This window comes from Triticum urartu, chromosome 5A (assembly GCF_056163025.1).
Source record: "Triticum urartu cultivar PI428250 chromosome 5A, HENAU_Tu73, whole genome shotgun sequence".
Classification (NCBI taxonomy): Eukaryota; Viridiplantae; Streptophyta; class Magnoliopsida; order Poales; family Poaceae; genus Triticum; species Triticum urartu.
In genome coordinates this window covers 487,371,589-487,393,166 of record NC_141877.1, presented here as the reverse complement: position 1 = coordinate 487,393,166, position 21,578 = coordinate 487,371,589, and the positions used below count along the sequence as shown (strand labels likewise).

The following is a 21,578-nucleotide window of genomic DNA, read 5'->3' as shown; positions in this document are numbered from 1 at the left end:
TTGCAGCTCAGCATCAAACAGCTCAAACGATGGGATTGGCAGCCGATGATTGACTCTGCTCTGAGAATCCTGCCGGGATGGCAGAGAGGGATGGTGACCCGGCCCAGAAGGCTGATCCTAGTTAACTAGGTCATGAGGGCAAGACCTACACATCACATCACATGACTTTTGTCTTGGTTGTAAGTCACTGTTCGTCCCGCAAAGTTTATTTAATAACCGTAGTGGAATCAATTAACTCAAATATCTCAACAATTTTATTTTCAGGTGTCAGTGCCGCCAACTTATGACTTGATCTCTCAACCCTGAGGCAAATGCCAAAACAGAACCATGACAAGCTCAAGGGTGTGCAGATAACTGGTTTCTTCCCCCAGAAGACTTTGGCTGAGCTAACACGCCCTGGTAGAAAAAGGGCCTTTAGTACTAATGCCCTGACCCTTTAGTCCCGGTTCAATCCAGAACCGGGACTAAAGGCCCTCCACGTGGCCGGTCCACCTTTAGTCCCGGTTGGTAACACCAACCGGTACTAAAGGAAATTTCCTGATTTTTTTTGAATTTTTTTTTTGAATTTTTTATTTTCAAATTTCTGAATTATTTTAACCTCTAATCTCTAATCACCCCTCATCACTGCTCAATTTAATCTCTAATCACCCCTCATCATTCCAAATCATCTCACTACTCCAGCCTGAGCACGCTTAACTTTCGGGTTCTATTCTCCCTCGTTTCCAAGTCTGCACTTGTTGTTTTCCTGACAATAGTAAGATGTCAATCCTATTAACCCTCAGGAATTTAGCTTGAGCATGAAGTCACATATTTCACTGTTTGAGTTTAAAACTATTGTTCTAAAAAACAATAATTTTTTAGTAACACTAATATTTTTGAATAAGTAGTTTGACCATTGTTTGACCACAGTTTGACCAGATTTGACCAAAATTCAAAAAAGGTGAAATAATTATTTAATAACACTAATATTATTGAATAATTATTTAGTAACACTAATACTTCTTGAATAAGTAGTTTGACCATAGTTTGACCAGATTTACTGAAAATTTAAAAAAACTGAAATTTGAGCATAACTTTTTTTCCTTTTGGAATTTGAGGATTCTAGAAATTTGCAAACAGGCCATAGGCCGTCTCCATCGGATGTAACTTTTCGAGTAGATGATTTTTCATATAAAAAACTTTTTCATCCGAGTTCGTATGCAAAAGTTATGCCCATTTTGCAAATTCCAGAGAGATTTTGTAAATAAAGTCAAAATTCATATTTGTAAATTTTCCCAACAACTAGACCACATATTACATGTGAAACTTATTTTCTTTTATTTTTTGACATTTCCATCATTTTTTTTATTTTTTTTAAAACTGAAAAGGCGATCCAGGGGGGGTGTATAGTTTGAAAATGGGACCTTTAGTACCGGTTCGTGGCACGAACCGGGACTAAAGGTCTCATCCCCATTAGTCCCGGTTCGTGCCTCAAACCGGGACTAAAAGTCTAATCTTTAGTCCCGGTTTGTGGCACGAACCGGGACCAATGGTTGTGGGCCAGGAGCGAGGCCCATTGGTCCCGGTTCATCCCACCAACCGGGACCAAAAGGTCTAGATGAACCGGGACTAATGCCTTAGCCGCACGAACCGGGACCAATGCTCACATTAGTCCCGGTTCTAGACTGAACCGGGACTAATGAGCTGAGCCGGCCTGGACCATAGCCCTATTTTCTACTAGTGACGGCATATTCTAGAGAGTTCAGCGTCACTTGAGTGCCTTATATTAGACACTGTAAAAGTGAATCGTCGGTGCTCTGGCCATATATCTAGGAAATGTTCTCCCTTGGACGAGGCATATATCAAGGAGGCATGCGAGTCGATCGTGGCTGTAAAGACGTACATCAAGGGGATGGTTCCATCTACAGTTTGGTTAGATGTTTTAGGGCCTTAGCCGGTGTCATTCTTAATAGCATACTCGATGATGCCCGCACGTTGCTGTGTAAATTGCCTGCAATGTATTTTTGATACTCGAGTATAAAAAAGGGTTGTCGGGATTTTGGATACGAAAATGGTAACTGAAACCACATATAATACGAAAATGTTATAGAATTGACGTTTTCTGAGAGTGGTTTTTTGAGCAAACGCTCTCTAGTGCTTTCAATTTCACGCACAAATCTTAAAGCTGTGACATGTGTCAGTTACTATGGGGAACATGAAATTGATTATATATTACCGCACACACACCAGCACAAGAGGCAAGAGGTGGACATCTTGCTATACAAGGCAGAACACAAATTAAATAAAGCAAATTAGGTTCAGATCGAAACACCCACCCCTACAGCTAGTCACGCAAAACATAATCCCTCCCGTCTTAAAAAGATTCAGGTCATATTTTGACTCTCCAATTCCAGAACATGAAGCAACTATGTACAAAGAAACATTAGGGGAATGCACACAACCATGCAGTTTCAGTAACATGATAAAACATTATAATAATATGTAATCAGAAGACATGTAGAAATTTCAACAATGACAGTACAAATGAACAATTACTACACTCCGTTTGCTTTCCCGTGCAAATGCTGCCCGAGGACGCATAAAATGTTCAGCTACCACAGAAACTAGCAAACACCACCAGAGCTCTAGATGAAGTATATTCACTCTCATAAATGGAACACCATAATATTGGTCCAAACATTGAGATATGGCTTGATGAGAGATAACTTCTAACAGCTCAAACAAACAGGTTCAACACATGGAGAGCGCAAATTCAACGGAGCAGATCAAGGGCATGACGAGATCTATGGTTGTCAACCCTGTCTCCATCCACATATGTGAATCCAAACCTCCCAGATTTTTCCCCGTGGCCAAGTGGGAGCGAATCTTTGAGCTCATCGTCCGGATGACGCCAACACGGTATGGGCACCGGCCACCTATTTCCATTATCCAATCATTTTCCACACACAGTAACGTTATCGGCAGATTTTGTTTATGCAAAACATCAAAGTGATGAGTAAATATAATGCACACCTGATTGGTTTACCGCTGCCAACTTCAACAGTCCTGTGTCAAACACAGTAGGCCAGATTTAATGCAAAGTTTTTCTTTTTCTCTTTGATAAAACACAAAATTTCAAGTCCTGCAGTTGAATATGCCAAACAAAAAGTCAGTGTACATACCCATTTTCCTTAAAATGTGCCAGCACTCGAATAATACAATCCCTGAACAAGAACGGGGTTCCTATTTTCTTATCATAGAAGTTCATGCCAACAAATCTCCCTTTAAAGTCAATCAGAGGCCCACCAATCCCAGCCTAGCAAACAAAAGGTGTCATTAAAGCAATATGAATGGAGAAGTTGCCATTTGTTTTGCCAAAGAGATATGGTCTAGTACATCATGTGACGGATACATCAAATAAGATTAACCCACGGCTCCACGAGCAGTACTAACCTTAGTGATCTTACAACTGGAGTACCTAAGATCTCTGTAGTCAAGCACGCCTGACCAGTCAGTTAGTCTCCCATGTGCAGCCATTAACCTGCCAGATTTGAAGCAGCGCCCCACAGCTACTACATTGGAATCTTCCAGAATTAGAGGATTCCACCAATCTTCATGAATTCTAACTGGACGAAGACAGCAGAAATCCTTGACAACGACAAGAGCAACATTGTAGTGTAAAGTACAATATCGCAATTCCCCTTCTTTGCATTTATTGTTTGGAAGCAAAACTTCAATCTGCAAATGGCACTTGTGAGACTTAAGCAGAAAATGTAAGGACCACATCAAGAACCAACCTTCAACTTTTCAGCAATCTTGTTTCCATCTTTAGGATCACTAACCAAACTCGCTGAAGTCAGAATGGGGGTGCATCCATTCCATTCAATAAATAAGCCTGTGCATGCGAAAAACCTCCTTTCTCCTGTATATATACCGCAGTTTTGATTGACAGCCAAGTTCAAATGTGGAATAGTAAAAGGCACATTACTGAGATATTACCGCTGAATGAAGCGAGTGCGACAACTCGTCGAGGTAAACTATGAGAACCCATTTCTGTGAGTTGGCTCCAGATACCTTTACCAGAATCATATATGTCACCAAAAGTCTCTTCGAAGGTATTAACCAAAACCAAGCCCTCTGTTCAATGTTAGATGGCACAATAGTAGTCAGTGGTAGAGGAAAGCTGTAAACAAGTGCAACGCAGTACCGACTTATAAGCATCAACTCACCACTGACAATGGTTTTTGATGGCTTTGGATAACCCAAGGAGTCTAGATCACCAGATCTGTCTATGTCCCCAAGTTGAACACACCCATGAAGATAGTGTAATAAGGTTAGCTGATTAGCATTGACACCATGAGAGTACAACTATAAAAAAGGCTAAACAGCTTACGTGAAAGGCTAAGTTTGCATCACTTGTGAGGATCTTATGAAACAATATCACTAGAAATGATGAGAAAATGCACAACAGCAAAATATATCTGGCTGTGTGCTCACCTCTTGCATAGGTGCAATATGGCATGGGCTGCACTGGCCTCTGTATTTTCATATCCTTGTGGGAACTGGAAAGACATAGTAAACTTGGAATAAATTTTACATCCCCATGAGTACGAACCAGAAGTAAAATAGACCAAATCAGCGCTACGCAACATCTACATTAACAGAATTGCAAGAGAAGAAAGAGGACTACGTTGTGAGGAGAACTGAGCAATTGCACTATACAGAACCTATAGGGTCAGGAAAAGATCATAAATCCAACTATTTACCACATTTTAAGTCCGAAACAGGATGAGATTAGAAAAATCTACTACTCCCTCCGTTCTATAATTCTCGTCGTGGTTTTAGTTCCACAAGAATTATGGAACGGAGGGAGTACATTCAACATTAATGTGTTACCTGAGGATAAAAAAGGGAAGTGGGAAGAAACTACGAACACCATACATAAATATAAAGCAGGAACAAAAAAGCTACTAACTTCAGCTTTGAAGTAATGATGAGTATTCTTGGTAGAGGCAGCCAACAAGCAAGTTGTTATGAAGGGATAAATAAACAATGAAAAGTGCAAGGAAATAACAAGTGTGATGCATAAAACCACAAAAGGAATGACACCCTACGCCCACGATCCAGATTCTTGCAAAATTAATATGCCTCGAAATGTTTGGTAATCAATATAGCCTAGCACAAATGGAATTAGTGCTGGACAAACATAAGCAAAAATACAAGAAAACACACAAGATATACCTGAACCTCTCAACTTCCCTTTTTGGCTTAAATTTCTCCAACCATTTGATAATTGTACTCCTTGGCACGAAGGAAGTTCTTTCCGCAACCAAAGAAAGGTTCATGCCAAAAAGGTTCCCATCATAATCAAAAAGTGGCCCACCTTCCCAAGCCTAGAAATAAAAAAAATAAAAATAAAGAGGCAACAATGGTTACATTGAATAAAAAAGAACGATATGGAACAAGAGGTACATAATAAAAACATGATTTATATGCCTCAGAGCTATATATTTCAAGTGCATATAGTTGCAGATAAAATACTCACACCATGGTGAAAGTGTACCTCAGAGATTTTACAAGTGGAAAGCATAAGCTGTTTGCCATCTTCAGATCCACTTGAATCATTAGGTAATATCCCACTTGTGGCCATTAATGTGTCAGAATTGGCACGCGCGACAGCTAGTACTTTCATACTGGGAAGCAATTCCACCTGATGATCAAGACCCACTGGATGAACACCAAGGGTGACGAACACTATGTAGACAAGAGCAATCCCCTGATCCAAATCATAGTATCCCAATAACCCTCTGGCAACATCACCGTTGCGACACACTTCAATCTGTAATGAGACAGCAGGAGAAGTATTGAATGGTGACAAACTGACAATTATATTGAGCAAACAAGTAAAATAACTGAAGGATGATTAGCAGCACCAACTTTCAAGCTATCATGGCCTTCTCTTTTTTTATCGTTGAAAGCTTTAATCAAACTTGCTGAAGACAGAAACCTTGTGGCTTGCATCCCACATTGCAAGGCTATGCCCGAGCATGCAAATAACACCGAATGTCCTACACAAGATATAAATTTTAATCATCTGTAACTAATATTGTTAAATAAGATAAATATTTTAAAACTAAGAAAATTATAGTAAGACAGCATAGTCACCATCAGACAAAGCAAGGGAGACAACAGTTCTAGAAATTTTTGAGGTGACTTCTTTACTGAGCTCACTCCAGACACTTTGACCAGAATCACTAAAGCTATCAATCGGTTCTTCCGAACTGCCATCCGGATGTAATTCACCTAGTTAAAAAAATGATGGAACACAATTGTGAGTGCTCCAATAGAGTTGTAATAAAACATGTATAGAAAGATGAAGTGCCGGCAGACCTGAAGTCAACAGATCAAGTGTCTCTGCTCCGTCAGTGCAGATTCTCCTGTTCTTTTTGGAGCTTTCTGTTAGATCATCACCAGCTCTCTTAATTTTCAGCATATTCCTAACACTGAAGGGGAACAAAAGAAAATCCAAATGTTCAGTCATTGCCGGCAACAAAAGATTGTCGAACAACATTAATCAAAGGGTCCCCAATATAAGTCTTATGTCAGCTGATAGTCCTTGAACTAATATACTAGCTCTGTAACTAAATATAAGAAGTTTTTGCAGTTTAAATTGAACTGTAAAAACGTCTTCTGAAAAAAAAAGAGGTTTACTGAACCACTAAGTGGCTGTTTGTTACTTACGCACTTCCAGATATACTCCATCAATGTCCCTCATATAAGGAAGTACTCCCTCCTTCCCATATTATATGTTGACACTACACTAGTGTAAAAAACGTTCTTATATTATGGGACGGAGGGAGTACATTATTTTGAAATGAAATAAAAAAGTATTCTGGTGCAAGAATAAATATTGAGTGCCAATGCCAGCGCAAAAATGTTAATTAGTACTGTTGTATCCTATCAAACTAGGCGTGGGAGCTCATCAATTCGATTAAAATAACTAAAAAGGAGAAAGGAAGTCTACCAATTTCACGTTGGGGTTAAAAGGTTGAACTTTGCACCCAAAATTGCACAGTACCAATTTTCACGTTCGGGGTTAAAAAGGTTAAGAAGATTAGGAGGATGTAGATAGATGATTGCCGGTTGTTCACCCAAAATTTGTAGAGGTTATTTCGGATTAATTAATCAAATCACTGAGTGACGAAAAGGTCATACCTGAGAAACCAGTGTCCAAGGATGCGGACGAGGTGGAGACAGCAGACAGGCGATGCGTTAGAGGGGGCGGCGACGAGCGTGAGAGGCGGAGAAGACGTCCGCCCGGCGGCTGTGGCGGTGGATTTTCGAGAGCGGCGTGTGAAAGGAGTCCGTGGTTTCGTTTTCTGGGGGCCACGGTCGGTGGCACATCGTGGAGGGAGGAAGAGGAAAGGTAAAAGAGTCCCGTGGTGATATTCATACAGAGTCCTCCACGACCGCTCTCGCGACTGCGTCGCCCCGTGGGCGGCCGGCCGCGCGCCGATCTCTCCCCCTCAAGTCCCCCTCTCCGCTTCCTTCCCGCCGCTGTTGCTGGTGCCCACGGCCGGCCTGGCCCTGGGGGCGCTGGTGGCGGCGGCCCTCCTGACCTTCCCCTCTCAATAGCTCTCCGGTGCGGGGTGGAGCTGCACCGGTGGGTGCTCCTAGGCGGCGACGGTCTAGCTGGCGGCGGGGTTCCTCGTCGCAGAGCGGGTAGGCGGCTGGGCGGCGGCGCCATCGTTGGCGGCGGGGTGGCGTTGCGACACGTCCTGGCGGCGGTGCTCGGCCCAGGTCTAGGCCCTAGGGGGCCCATCTGGATCTAGGCCGGCCGACGGCGTGATTCTCGGGAGGCGGGGGCGTGGCATTGCGTGACGGGGTGCTGGCGACGCCGACGCTAGCCTGCTGCAGCACGGCCGGCGGGGCATAGCGGGCCCGTTTCGGGCCTGGGCAGGCCAAGGGTGACCTGGTATGCCCTGCTGCCGTGTCCGGTCGGCTACCGCGATGGTGCCGAAGGCGCAGGCTTCTCGCACTACCGCGGTGGAGGTGGTTCCCTTCCGCTCGGCCTTGGTGCTGCCGCTCTCGTCGTGTGGCACTTCTATCCGGTCTACTCGGCCTCGTGTTGGTGTCGTAGTGAGACGGCGTGGGTGGCGGCGCAACCGCGATGGCGCATTGGGCGGTGGTTTGGATGGTAGGCTCCGGATGGGCAGTGGTGTTTGGTGTGCGGGAGAAATCTTTACCGGTTCGTCCGACTCCGATGCGGTGACACCGGCGGGTGCCACCATTCCTTCTTGATGGGTGTCAGTGGTAGCCATCCCCCACTTTCCTCCGCATACTGAGGGAAACCCTAGGACTCGTCTGGGCAGCAGCGTCGTCAGCGTCGCATACTTTCTTGGAGGTGCTGCTTGGTACGCGGCACTCGGAGCCTTGGGCTGTGGTAGGGTGTTTCCGGAGGGCGCAGCGGTGGCGGGCCTTCCACGCTTTGTCGAGCTGTCGTTGTTGGCATTTGTTCTTCCTCTTTTCTGTCTTTGGGCTTGTTGTGCTGCTCGCCCCAGCGTCGCGATGTGTACTATGTTGGTTGGTTGTTTTGGAATACAAAGCGGGGGGAAACCCTTTTTCGGTAAAGAGTCCCGTGGTCTCGTTTGCTGGGGCCTAGGTCACGCCGCTTCGTTAGAGCTGAAGGAAATATGCCCTAGAGGCAATAATAAAGTTATTATTTTATTTCCTTATCTCATGATAAATGTTTATTATTCATGCTAGAATTGTATTATCCGGAAACATATAATACTTGTGTGAATACATAGACAAACTAAAACGTCACTAGTGTGCCTCTACTTGACTAGCTCGTTAATCAAAGATGGTTATGTTTCCTAACCATAGACATGTGTTGTCATTTGATTAAGAGGATCACATCATTAGGAGAATTATGTGATTGACATGACCCATTTCATTAGCTTAGCACCCAATCGTTTAGTATGTTGCTATTGCTTTCTTCATGACTTATACATGTTCCTATGACTATGAGATTATGCAACTCCCGTTTGCCGGAGGAACACTTTGTGTGCTACCAAACGTCACAACGTAACTGGGTGATTATAAAGGAGCTCTACAGGTGTCTCCAAAGGTACATGTTGGGTTGGCGTATTTCGAGATTAGGATTTGTCACTCCGATTGTCGGAGAGGTATCTCTAGGCCCTCTCGGTAATGCACATCACATAAGCCTTGCAAGCATTGCAACTAATGAGTTAGTTGCGAGATGATGTATTACGAAATAAGTAAAGAGACTTGCCAGTAACGAGATTGAACTAGGTATTGAGATACCGACGATCGAATCTCGAACAAGTAACATACCGATGACAAAGGGAACAAAGTATGTTGTTATGCGGTCTGACCGATAAAAGTCTTCGTAGAATATGTGGGAGCCAATATGAGCATCCAGGTTCCGCTATTGGTTATTGACCGGAGACATGTCTCGGTCATGTCTACATTGTTCTCGAACCCGTAGGGTCCGCACGCTTAACGTTATGATGACAGTGTCATTATGAGTTTATATATTTTGATGTACCGAAGTTTGTTCGGAGTCTCGGATGTGATCACGGACATGACGAGGAGTCTCGAAATGTTCAATACATAAAGATTGATATATTGGAAGCCTATGTTTGGACATCGGAAGTGTTCCGGATGAAATCGGCATTTTACCGGAGTACCGGGAGGTTACTGGAACTCCCCGGTAACCTAATGGGCCTTAATGGGCTTAGTGGAGGAAGAGGAGAGGAGGCCTAGGGGCTGCCGCGCGCCCCTCCCCCCCCAAGTCCGAATTGGACAAGGAGGGGGGGCGCCCCCCCTTTCCTTTCTTCCCTCTCCTCCTTCCCCCCAAGTCCTAATCCAACTAGGGAAAGGGGGGGGAGTCCTACTCCTGGTAGGAGTAGGACTCCTCCGGTGCGCCTCCTCCTAGGGCCGGCCACACCCCCCTTGCTCCTTTATATACGGGGGCAGGGGCACCCCTAGACACACAAGTTGATCTCCAAGATCGTTCTCTTAGCCGTGTGCGGTGCCCCCTTCCACCATAGTCCTCGATAATATTGTAGTGGTGCTTAGGCGAAGCCCTGCGACAGTAGAACATCAAGATCGTCACCACGCCATCGTGCTGACGGAACTCTTCCCCGACACTTTGCTGGATCGGAGTTCGGGGATCGTCATCGAGCTGAACGTGTGCTAGAACTCGGAGGTGCCGTAGTTTCGGTGCTTGATCGATCGGGCCGTGAAGACATACGACTACATCAACCGCGTTGTCATAACACTTCCGCTGTTGGTCTACGAGGGTACGTAGATTACACTCTCCCCTCTCGTTGCTATCCATCACCATGATCTTGCATGTGCGTAGGAAATTTTTTGAAATTACTACGTTCGCCAACAGTGGCATCCGAGCCTGGTTTTATGTGTTGATGTTATATGCACGAGTAGAACACAAGCGAGTTGTGGGCGATATAAGTCATACTGCTTACCAGCATGTCATACTTTGGTTCGGCGGTATTGTTGGATGAAGCGGCCCGGACCGACATTATGCGTACGCTTACGCGAGACTGCTTCTACCGACGTGCTTTGCACATAGGTGGCTGGCGGGTGTCAGTTTCTCCAACTTTAGTTGAACCAAGTATGGCTACGCCCGGTCCTTGCGAAGGTTAAAACAACACCAACTTGACAAACTATCGTTGTGGTTTTGATGCGTAGGTAAGATTGGTTCTTGCTTAAGCCCGTAGCAGCCACGTAAAACTTGCAACAACAAAGTAGAGGATGTCTAACTTGTTTTTGCAGGGTATGTTGTGATGTGATATGGTCAAGACATGATGCTAAATTTTATTGTATGAGATGATCATGTTTTGTAACCAAGTTATCGGCAACTGGCAGGAGCCATATGGTTGTCGCTTTATTGTATGCAATGCAATTGCGCTGTAATGCTTTACTTTATCACTAAGCGGTAGCAATAGTCGTGGAAGCATAAGATTGGCGAGACGACACCGATGCTACGATGATGATCAAGGTGTCGCGCCGGTGACAATGGTGATCATGACGGTGCTTCGAAGATGGAGATCACAAGCACAAGATGATGATGGCCATATCATATCACTTATATTGATTGCATGTGATGTTTATCTTTTATGCATCTTATCTTGCTATGATTCACGGTAGCATTTTAATATGATCTCTCGCTAATTATCAAGAAGTGTTCTCCCTGAGTATGCACCGTTGTGAAAGTTCTTCGTGCTGAGACACCACGTGATGATCGGGTGTGATAGGCTCTACGTTCAAATACAACGGGTGCAAAACAGTTGCACACGCGGAATACTCAGGTTATACTTGACGAGCCAAGCATATACAGATATGGCCTCGGAACACAGAGACTGAAAGGTCGAGCGTGAATCATATAGTAGATATGATCAACATAGTGATGTTCACCAATGAAACTACTCCATCTCACATGATGATCGGACATGGTTTAGTTGATTTGGATCACGTGATCACTTAGAGGATTAGAGGGATGTCTATCTAAGTGGGAGTTCTTTAGAAATATGATTAATTGAACTTAAATTTATCATGAACTTAGTACCTAATAGTATCTAGCTTGTTTATGTTTGATTGTAGATAGATGGCCCGTGCTGTTGTTCCGTTGAATTTTAATGCGTTCCTTGAGAAAGCAAAGTTGAAAGATGATGGTAGCAATTACACGGACTGGGTCCATAACTTGAGGATTATCCTCATTGCTACACAAAAGAATTACGTCCTGGAAGCACAGCTGGGTGCCAGGCCTGCTGCTGGAGCAACACCAGATGTTATGAACATCTGGCAGAGCAAAGCTGATGACTACTCGATGGTTCAGTGTGCCATGCTTTACGGCTTAGAATCGGGACTTCAACGACGTTTTGAACGTCATGGAGCATATGAGATGTTCCAGGAGTTGAAGTTAATATTTCAAGCAAATGCCCGGATTGAGAGATATGAAGTCTCCAATAAGTTCTATAGCTGCAAGATGGAGGAGAACAGTTCTGTCAGTGAGCATATACTCAAAATGTCTGGGTATAATAATCACTTGATTCAATTGGGAGTTAATCTTCCAAATGATTGCGTCATTGACAGAATTCTCCAATCACTTCCACCTAGCTACAAGAGCTTCGTGATGTACTATAATATGCAAGGGATGAATAAGACTATTCCCGAGCTCTTTGCAATGCTGAAAGCTGCGGAGGTAGAAATCAAGAAGGAGCATCAAGTGTTGATGGTCAGCAAGACCACTAGTTTCAAGAAAAAGGGCAAAGGGAAGAAGAAGGGAAACTTCAAAAAGAACAGCAAACAAGTTGCTACTCAGGAGAATAAACCCAAATCTGGACCTAAGCCTGAAACTGAGTGCTTCTACTGCAAGCAGACTGGTCACTGGAAGCGGAACTGCCCCAAGTATTTGGCGGATAAGAAGGATGGCAAGGTGAACTAAGGTATATACGATATACATGTTATTGATGTGTACCTTACTAATGCTCGCAGTAGCACCTGGGTATTTGATACTGGTTCTGTTGCTATTATTTGCAACTCGAAACAAGGACTACGGATTAAGCGAAGATTGGCTGAGGACGAGGTGACGATGCGCGTGGGAAATGGTTCCAAAGTCGATGTGATCGCGGTCGGCACGCTACCTCTACATCTACCTTCGGGATTAGTATTAGACCTAAATAATTGTTATTTGGTGCCAGCGTTGAGCATGAACATTATATCTGGATCTTGTTTGATGCGAGACGGTTATTCATTTAAATCAGAGAATAATGGTTGTTCTATTTATATGAGTAATATCTTTTATGGTCATGCACCCTTGAAGAGTGGTCTATTCTTATTAAATCTCGATAGTAGTGACACACATATTCATAATGTTGAAGCCAAAAGATGCAAAGTTGATAATGATAGTGCAACTTATTTGTGGCACTGCCGTTTAGGTCATATCGGTGTAAAGCGCATGAAGAAACTCCATACTGATGGACTTTTGGAACCACTTGATTATGAATCACTTGGTACTTGCGAACCGTGCCTTATGGGCAAGATGACAAAAACACCGTTCTCCGGTACTATGGAGATAGCAACAGATTTGTTGGAAATCATACATACAGATGTATGTGGTCCGATGAATGTTGAGGCTCGTGGCGGATATCGTTATTTTCTCACCTTCACAGATGACTTAAGCAGATATGGGTATATCTACTTAATGAAACATAAGTCTGAAACATTTGAAAAGTTCAAAGAATTTCAGAGTGAAGTTGAAAATCATCGTAACAAGAAAATAGAATTTCTACGATCTGATCGTGGAGGAGAATATTTGAGTTACGAGTTTGGTGTACATTTGAAAAATTGTGGAATAGTTTCGCAACTCACGCCACCCGGAACACCACAGCGTAATGGTGTGTCCGAATGTCGTAATCGTACTTTACTAGATATGGTGCGATCTATGATGTCTCTTACTGATTTACCGCTATTGTTTTGGGGTTATGCTTTAGAGACGGCCGCATTCACGTTAAATAGGGCACCATCAAAATCCGTTGAGACGATACCTTATGAACTGTGGTTTGGCAAGAAACCAAAGTTGTTGTTTCTGAAAGTTTGGGGCTGCGATGCTTATGTGAAAAAACTTTAACCTGATAAGCTCGAACCCAAATCGGAGAAATGTGTCTTCATAGGATATCCAAAGGAAACTATTGGATACACCTTCTATCACAGATCCGAAGGCAAAACTTTTGTTGCTAAATTCGGAAACTTTCTAGAGAAGGAGTTTCTCTCGAAAGAAGTGAGTGGGAGGAAAGTAGAACTTGATGAGGTAACTGTACCTGCTCCCTTATTGGAAAGTAGTACATCACAGAAACCAGTTTCTGTGAAACCTACACCAATTAGTGAGGAAGCTAATGATGATGATCATGAAACTTCAGAACAAGATACTACTAAACCTCGTAGATCAACCAAAGTAAGATCAGCACCAAAGTGGTACGGTAATCCTGTTCTGGAAGTCATGCTACTAGATCATGATGAACCTACGAACTATGAAGAAGCGATGGTGAGCCCAGATTCCGCAAAATGGCTTGAAGCCATGAAATCTGAGATGGGATCCATGTATGAGAACAAAGTGTGGACTTTGGTTGACTTGCCCAATGATCGGCAAGCAATTGAAAATAAATGGATCTTCAAGAAGAAGACTGACGCTGACGGTAATGTTACTATCTACAAAGCTCGACTTGTCACAAAAGGTTTTCGACAAGTTCAAGGGATTGACTACGATGAGACCTTCTCACCCGTAGCAATTCTTAAGTCTGTCCGAATAATGTTAGCAATTGCCGCATTTTATGATTATGAAATTTGGCAGATGGATGTCAAAACTGCATTCCTGAATGGATTTCTGGAAGAAGAGTTGTATATGATGCAGCCGGAAGGTTTTGTCGATCCAAAGGGAGCTAACAAAGTGTGCAAGCTCCAGCGATCCATTTATGGACTGGTGCAAGCCTCCCGGAGTTGGAATAAACGCTTTGATAGTGTGATCAAAGCATTTGGTTTTGTACAGACTTTTGGAGAAGCCTGTATTTACAAGAAAGTGAGTGGGAGCTCTATAGCATTTCTGATATTATATGTAGATGACATATTACTAATCGGAAATGATATAGAATTTCTAGATAGCATAAAGGGATACTTGAATAAGAGTTTTTCAATGAAAGACCTCGGTGAAGCTACTTACATATTGGGCATTAAGATCTATAGAGATAGATCAAAACGCTTAATTGGACTTTCACAAAGCACATACCTTGACAAAATTTTGAAGAAATTCAAAATGGATCAAGCAAAGAAAGGATTCTTGCCTGTGTCACAAGGTGTGAAATTGAGTAAGACTCAATGCCCGACCAATGCAGAAGATAGAGAGAAAATGAAAGATGTTCCCTATGCTTCAGCCATAGGCTCTATCATGTATGCAATGCTGTGTACCAGACCTGATGTGTGTCTTGCTATAAGTCTAGCAGGGAGGTACCAACGTAATCCAGGAGTGGATCACTGGACAGCGGTCAAAAACATCCTGAAATACCTGAAAAGGACTAAGGATATGTTTCTCGTATATGGAGATGACAAAGAGCTCATCGTAAATGGTTACGTTGATGCAAGCTTTGACACTGATCCGGACGATTCTAAATCGCAAACCGGATACGTGTTTACATTAAACGGTGGAGTTGTCAGTTGGTGCAGTTCTAAACAAAGCGTTGTGGCAGGATCTACATGTGAAGCGGAGTATATAGCTGCTTCAGAAGCAGCAAACGAAGGAGTCTGGATGAAGGAGTTCACATACGATCTAGGTGTCATACCTAGTGCATCGGGTCCAATGAAAATCTTTTGTGACAATACTGGTGCAATTGCCTTGGCAAAGGAATCCAGATTTCACAAGAGAACCAAGCACATCAAGAGGTGCTTCAATTCCATCCGGGATCTAGTCCAGGTGGGAGACATAGAGATTTGCAAGATACATACGGATCTGAATGTTGCAGACCCGTTGACTAAGCCTCTTCCACGAGCAAAACATGATCAGCACCAAAGCTCCATGGGTGTTAGAATCATTACTGTGTAATCTAGATTATTGACTCTAGTGCAAGTGGCAGACTGAAGGAAATATGCCCTAGAGGCAATAATAAAGTTATTATTTTATTTCCTTATATCATGATAAATGTTTATTATTCATGCTAGAATTGTATTATCCGGAAACATATAATACTTGTGTGAATACATAGACAAACTAAAACGTCACTAGTGTGCCTCTACTTGACTAGCTCGTTAATCAAAGATGGTTATGTTTCCTAACCATAGACATGTGTTGTCATTTGATTAAGAGGATCACATCATTAGGAGAATTATGTGATTGACATGACCCATTCCATTAGCTTAGCACCCGATCGTTTAGTATGTTGCTATTGCTTTCTTCATGACTTATACATGTTCCTATGACTATGAGATTATGCAACTCCCGTTTGCCGGAGGAACACTTTGTGTGCTACCAAACGTCACAACGTAACTGGGTGATTATAAAGGAGCTCTACAGGTGTCTCCAAAGGTACATGTTGGGTTGGCGTATTTCGAGATTAGGATTTGTCACTCCGATTGTCGGAGAGGTATCTCTAGGCCCTCTCGGTAATGCACATCACATAAGCCTTGCAAGCATTGCAACTAATGAGTTAGTTGCGAGATGATGTATTACGAAATAAGTAAAGAGACTTGCCAATAACGAGATTGAACTAGGTATTGAGATACCGACGATCGAATCTCGAACAAGTAACATACCGATGACAAAGGGAACAAAGTATGTTGTTATGCGGTCTGACCGATAAAAGATCTTCGTAGAATATGTGGGAGCCAATATGAGCATCCAGGTTCCGCTATTGGTTATTGACTGGAGACATGTCTCGGTCATGTCTACATTGTTCTCGAACCCGTAGGGTCCGCACGCTTAACGTTACGATGACAGTTTCATTATGAGTTTATATATTTTGATGTATCGAAGTCTGTTCGGAGTCCCGGATGTGATCACAAACATGACGAGGAGTCTCAAAATGTTCGAGACATAAAGATTGATATATTGGAAGCCTATGTTTGGACATCGGAAGTGTTCCGGATGAAATCGGCATTTTACCGGAGTACCGGGAGGTTACCGGAACCCCCCGGTAACCTAATGGGCCTTAATGGGCCTAGTGGAGGAAGAGGAGAGGAGGCCTAGGGGCTGCCGCGCGCCCCTCCCCCCAAGTCCGAATTGGACAAGGATGGGGGGCGGCGCCCCCCTTTCCTTTCTTCCCTCTCCTCCTTCCCCCCAAGTCCTAATCCAACTAGGGAAAGGGGGGGGGAGTCCTACTCCTGGTAGGAGTAGGACTCCTCCGGCGCGCCTCCTCCTAGGGCCGGCCGCACCCCCCCTCGATCCTTTATATACGGGGGCAGGGGGCACCCCTAGACACACAAGTTGATCTCCAAGATCGTTCTCTTAGCCGTGTGCGGTGCCCCCTTCCACCACAGTCCTCGATAATATTGTAGTGGTGCTTAGGCGAAGCCCTGCGACAGTAGAACATCAAGATCGTCACCACGCCGTCGTGCTGACGGAACTCTTCCCTGACACTTTGCTGGATCGGAGTCCGGGGATCGTCATCGAGCTGAACGTGTGCTAGAACTTAGAGGTGCCGTAGTTTCAGTGCTTGATCGATCGGGCCGTGAAGACGTACGACTACATCAACCGCGTTGTCATAACGCTTCCGCTGTCGGTCTACGAGGGTACGTAGATTACACTCTCCCCTCTCGTTGCTATGCATCACCATGATCTTGTGTGTGCGTAGGAATTTTTTTGAAATTACTACGTTCCCCAACAAGAGCATCCACAGCGTACTGTCCCTCTCGCGATTCAGAAAGCCCACCATAGCGACGGCGGGGGAGGTAGCGTAAGGCTGCGGTGCAACCCACCGGAGGAGACGGGCACTCCACCAGTCTCGCCGCCCTGCCTCAAAGCAGACGCCGCCACGGAGCCTGGCAGAAACTGATACATCTCCAATGTATCTATAATTTTTTATTGTTCCATACTATTATATTATCTATCTTGGATGCATATATGCATTTATATGATTTTTGGGGCTAACCTATTAACCTAGAGCCCAGTGCCAGTTTCTCTTTGTTTTTTCTTGTTTTTGAGTTTCATGGGAAAGGAATAATATCAAACGGAGTCCAATTGACCTGAAACATCACGACGATTGTTTTTGGCCCAGAAGAAGCCCCTGAAGCAAAAGAGTGAAGGAAATATGCCCTAGAGGCAATAATAAAGTTATTATTTATTTCCTTATATCATGATAAATGTTTATTATTCATGCTAGAATTGTATTAACCGGAAACATAATACATGTGTGAATACATAGACAAACAGAGTGTCACTAGTATGCCTCTATTTGACTAGCTCGTTAATCAAAGATGGTTATGTTTCCTAACCATGAACAAAGAGTTGTTATTTGATTAACGAGGTCACATCATTAGTTGAATGATCTGATTGACATGACCCATTCCATTAGCTTAGCACCCGATCGTTTAGTATGTTGCTATTGCTTTTCTTCATGACTTATACATGTTCCTGTAACTATGAGATTATGCAACTCCCGTTTACCGGAGGAACACTTTGGGTACTACCAAACATCACAACGTAACTGGGTGATTATAAAGGAGTACTACAGGTGTCTCCAAAGGTAGATGTTGGGTTGGCGTATTTCGAGATTAGGATTTGTCACTCCGATTGTCGGAGAGGTATCTCTGGGCCCTCTCGGTAATGCACATCACATAAGCCTTGCAAGCATTACAACTAATATGTTAGTTGTGAGATGATGCATTACGGAACGAGTAAAGAGACTTGCCGGTAACGATATTGAACTAGGTATTGGATACCGACGATCGAATCTCGGGCAAGTAACATACCGATGACAAAGGGAACAACGTATGTTGTTATGCGGTCTGACCGATAAAGATCTTCGTAGAATATGTAGGAGCCAATATGGGCATCCAGGTCCCGCTATTGGTTATTGACCGGAGACGTGTCTCGGTCATGTCTACATTGTTCTCGAACCCGTAGGGTCCGCACGCTTAAGGTTACGATGACAGTTATATTATGAGTTTATGCATTTTGATGTACCGAAGGTTGTTCGGAGTCCCGGATGTGATCACGGACATGACGAGGAGTCTCGAAATGGTCGAGACATAAAGATTGATATATTGGAAGCCTATGTTTGGATATCGGAAGTGTTCCGGGTGAAATCGGGATTTTACCGGAGTACCGGGAGGTTACCGGAACCCCCCGGGAGCTATATGGGCCTTAGTGGGCTTTAGTGGAAAGGAGAAAGGGGCAGCCCAAGGTGGCTGTGCGCCTCCCCCCTTCCCCTAGTCCTATTAGGACTAGGAGAGGTGGCCGGCCCCCTCTCTCTCTTTCCCCCCCTCAAGGAATCCTATTCCAACTAGGATTGGGGGGGGGGAATCCTACTCCCAGAGGGAGTAGGACTCTCCTGGCGCGCCTCCTATGGCCGGCCAGCCCTCCCCCCTCTAGTCCTTAATATACTGAGGTAGAGGCACCCTAGAACACACAAGTTGATCCACGTGATCTATTCGTTAGCCGTGTGTGGTGCCCCCAGCCACCATATTCCTCGATAATACTGTAGCGGAGTTTAGGCGAAGCCCTGCTGCTGTAGTACATCAAGATCGTCACCACGCCGTCATGCTGACGGAACTCTTCCCCGACACTTTGCTGGATCGAAGTCCGGGGATCGTCATCGAGCTGAACGTGTGCTCGAACTCGGAGGTGCCGTAGTTTCGGTGCTTGATCGGTTGGATCGTGAAGACGTACGACTACTTCCTCTACGTTGCGTCAACGCTTCCGCAGTCGGTCTGCGTGGGTACGTAGACAACACTCTCCCCTCTCGTTGCTATGCATCACATGATCTTGCGTGTGCGTAGGAAATTTTTTGAAATTACTACGAAACCCATCAAAGAGTTGGGCCAGAAGAGCCACAAGGCCTCCACAAGGGTGGAGGGCGTGCCCTACCCCCCCCCCCCCCCCCCCCCGCGCGGCCGCGCCCTCCGACCTTGTGGGCCCCTCGTGGACTCCCCTGACTTGTTTTCAACGCCAATACCTCTTATAAATCCCAAACCTCTAGAACAGAACCTAGATCGGGAGTTCCGGTGCTGCAAGCCTCGGTGGCCACCAAAAACCAATCGGGACACAGTTCCGGCACCCTTCCGGAGGGGGACTCATCACCGGTGGCCATCTTCATCATCCCGACGCTCTCCATGACGAGGAGGGAGTAGTTCACCCTCGAGGCTGAGGGTATGTACCAGTAGCTATGTGTTTGATCTCTCTCTCTCTCTCTCTCGTGTTCTTGATTTGGCACGATCTTGATGTACCGCGAGCTTTGCTATTATAGTTGGATCTTATGATGTTTCTCCCCCTCTACCTTCTTGTAATGGATTGAGTTTCCCATTGAAGTTATCTTATCGGATTTAGTCTTTAAGGATTTGAGAACACTTGATGTATGTCTTGCATGTGCTTATTTGTGGTGACAATGGGATATTCACGTGATCTACTTGATGTATGTTTTGGTGATGAACTTGCGGGTTCTGTGACCGTGTGAACTTATGCATAGGGGTTGGCACACATTTTTGTCTTGACTCTCCGGTAGAAACTTTGGGGCACTCTTTGAAGTTCTTTGTGTTGGTTCGAATAGATGAATCTGAGATTGTGTGATGCATATCGTATAATCAAACCCGTGGATACTTGTGGTGACATTGGAGTATCTAGTTGATAATAGGGTTTTGGTTGATGTGTGTCTTAAGGTGTTATTTTAGCATGAACTCTAGGGCTGTTTGTGACACTTATAGAAGCCCAATAGATCGATCAGAAAGAATAACTTTGAGGTGGTTTCGTACCCTACAATAATCTCTTCATTTGTTCTCCGCTATTAGTGACTTTGGAGTGACTCTTTGTTGCACGTTGAGGGACTTTTATATGATCTAATTATGTTATCATTGTTGAGACAACTTGCACTAGTGAAAGTATGAACCCTAGGCCTTGTTTCTAAGCATTGCAATACCGTTTTCGCTCACTTCTACTACTAGTTACCTTGCTATTTTTATATTTTTCAGATTACAAAAACCTATATCTACCATCCATATTGCACTTGTATTACCATCTCTTCGCCGAACTAGTGCACCTATACAATTTACCATTGTATTGGGTGTGTTGGGGACACAAGAGACTCTTGTTATTTGGTTGCGGGGTTGTTTGAGAGAGACCATTTTCATCCTATGCCTCCCACGGATTGATAAATCTTAGGTCATCCACTTGAGGGAAAATTGCTACTGTCCTACAAAACTCTGCGCTTGGAGGCCCAACACGAGTCTACAAGAAGAAGGTTGCGTTGTAGACATCAAGCTCTTTTCTGGCGCCGTTGACGGGGAGGTTAGTGCTTAAAGGTATATCTTTAGATCTTGCAATCGAATCTTTTAGTTTCTTGTTTTATCACTAGTTTAGTCTATAAAAGAAAATTACAAAAAATGGAATTGAGGTTGCCTCATATGCTTCATATTTTTCATGTCTTCCGTGAAAATAAGGATTTCGATAATTGTGCCAAAGTGTTAGAAGAAGAATGCATTAAAATGTTTGGCACTAAATCTTTGAATGATGAGCATGATTGCAATGTTGTTAGTATGAATTCTTTGAATATCCATGATGCTAATGATATGCAAAGCCACAAGCTTGGGGATGCTATGTTTGATGAAGATGATATTTTTAGTCCCCAGAGTTATGTTGAGAAAATTTATTATGATGATAGCATGCCTCCTATTTATGATGATTATATTGATGGAAGTGGGTTTGGAAGAGTGTCAACTTTAGGAAGTAATGATCCCACTATTTTGGAGGGTGTTGAATCTTATTGTGATAATTATGAAAGTGGATTTGGAGAGGTCAAGACTTTATTTAGTGATGAATCCACTATTTCGTAAGAGGTTTCAATTGATTATGAGAA

The 21,578-nt window shown here is 43.9% G+C and overlaps 1 protein-coding gene across 3 annotated transcripts; it reads right to left on the bottom strand.

Moving 5' to 3' along the window:
• Nucleotides 1-2,462: 2,462 nt before the first annotated feature.
• On the bottom strand, nucleotides 2,463-7,665 carry LOC125556369 (uncharacterized). 3 transcript variants are annotated; one of them, XM_087522961.1, is made up of 14 exons: nucleotides 7,195-7,665; nucleotides 6,370-6,482; nucleotides 6,145-6,282; nucleotides 5,917-6,047; nucleotides 5,543-5,818; nucleotides 5,221-5,372; nucleotides 4,477-4,541; nucleotides 4,209-4,268; nucleotides 3,979-4,116; nucleotides 3,777-3,901; nucleotides 3,433-3,627; nucleotides 3,162-3,295; nucleotides 3,013-3,045; nucleotides 2,463-2,915 (listed from the first exon to the last, which is right to left on the bottom strand). In XM_087522961.1, the coding sequence occupies exons 2-14, from the start codon at nucleotides 6,470-6,472 to the stop codon at nucleotides 2,753-2,755; spliced, it is 1,713 nt and encodes a 570-aa protein (XP_087379087.1). In that variant the 5' UTR covers nucleotides 6,473-6,482; nucleotides 7,195-7,665; the 3' UTR covers nucleotides 2,463-2,752. The 3 variants fall into 3 exon arrangements, with proteins under 3 accessions (XP_087379087.1, XP_087379085.1, XP_087379086.1); XM_087522960.1 differs by having other exon boundaries at nucleotides 2,464-2,915; nucleotides 3,433-3,717; nucleotides 7,195-7,663; XM_087522959.1 differs by lacking the exon at nucleotides 7,195-7,665 and having other exon boundaries at nucleotides 3,433-3,717; nucleotides 6,370-6,498.
• Nucleotides 7,666-21,578: the final 13,913 nt, after the last annotated feature.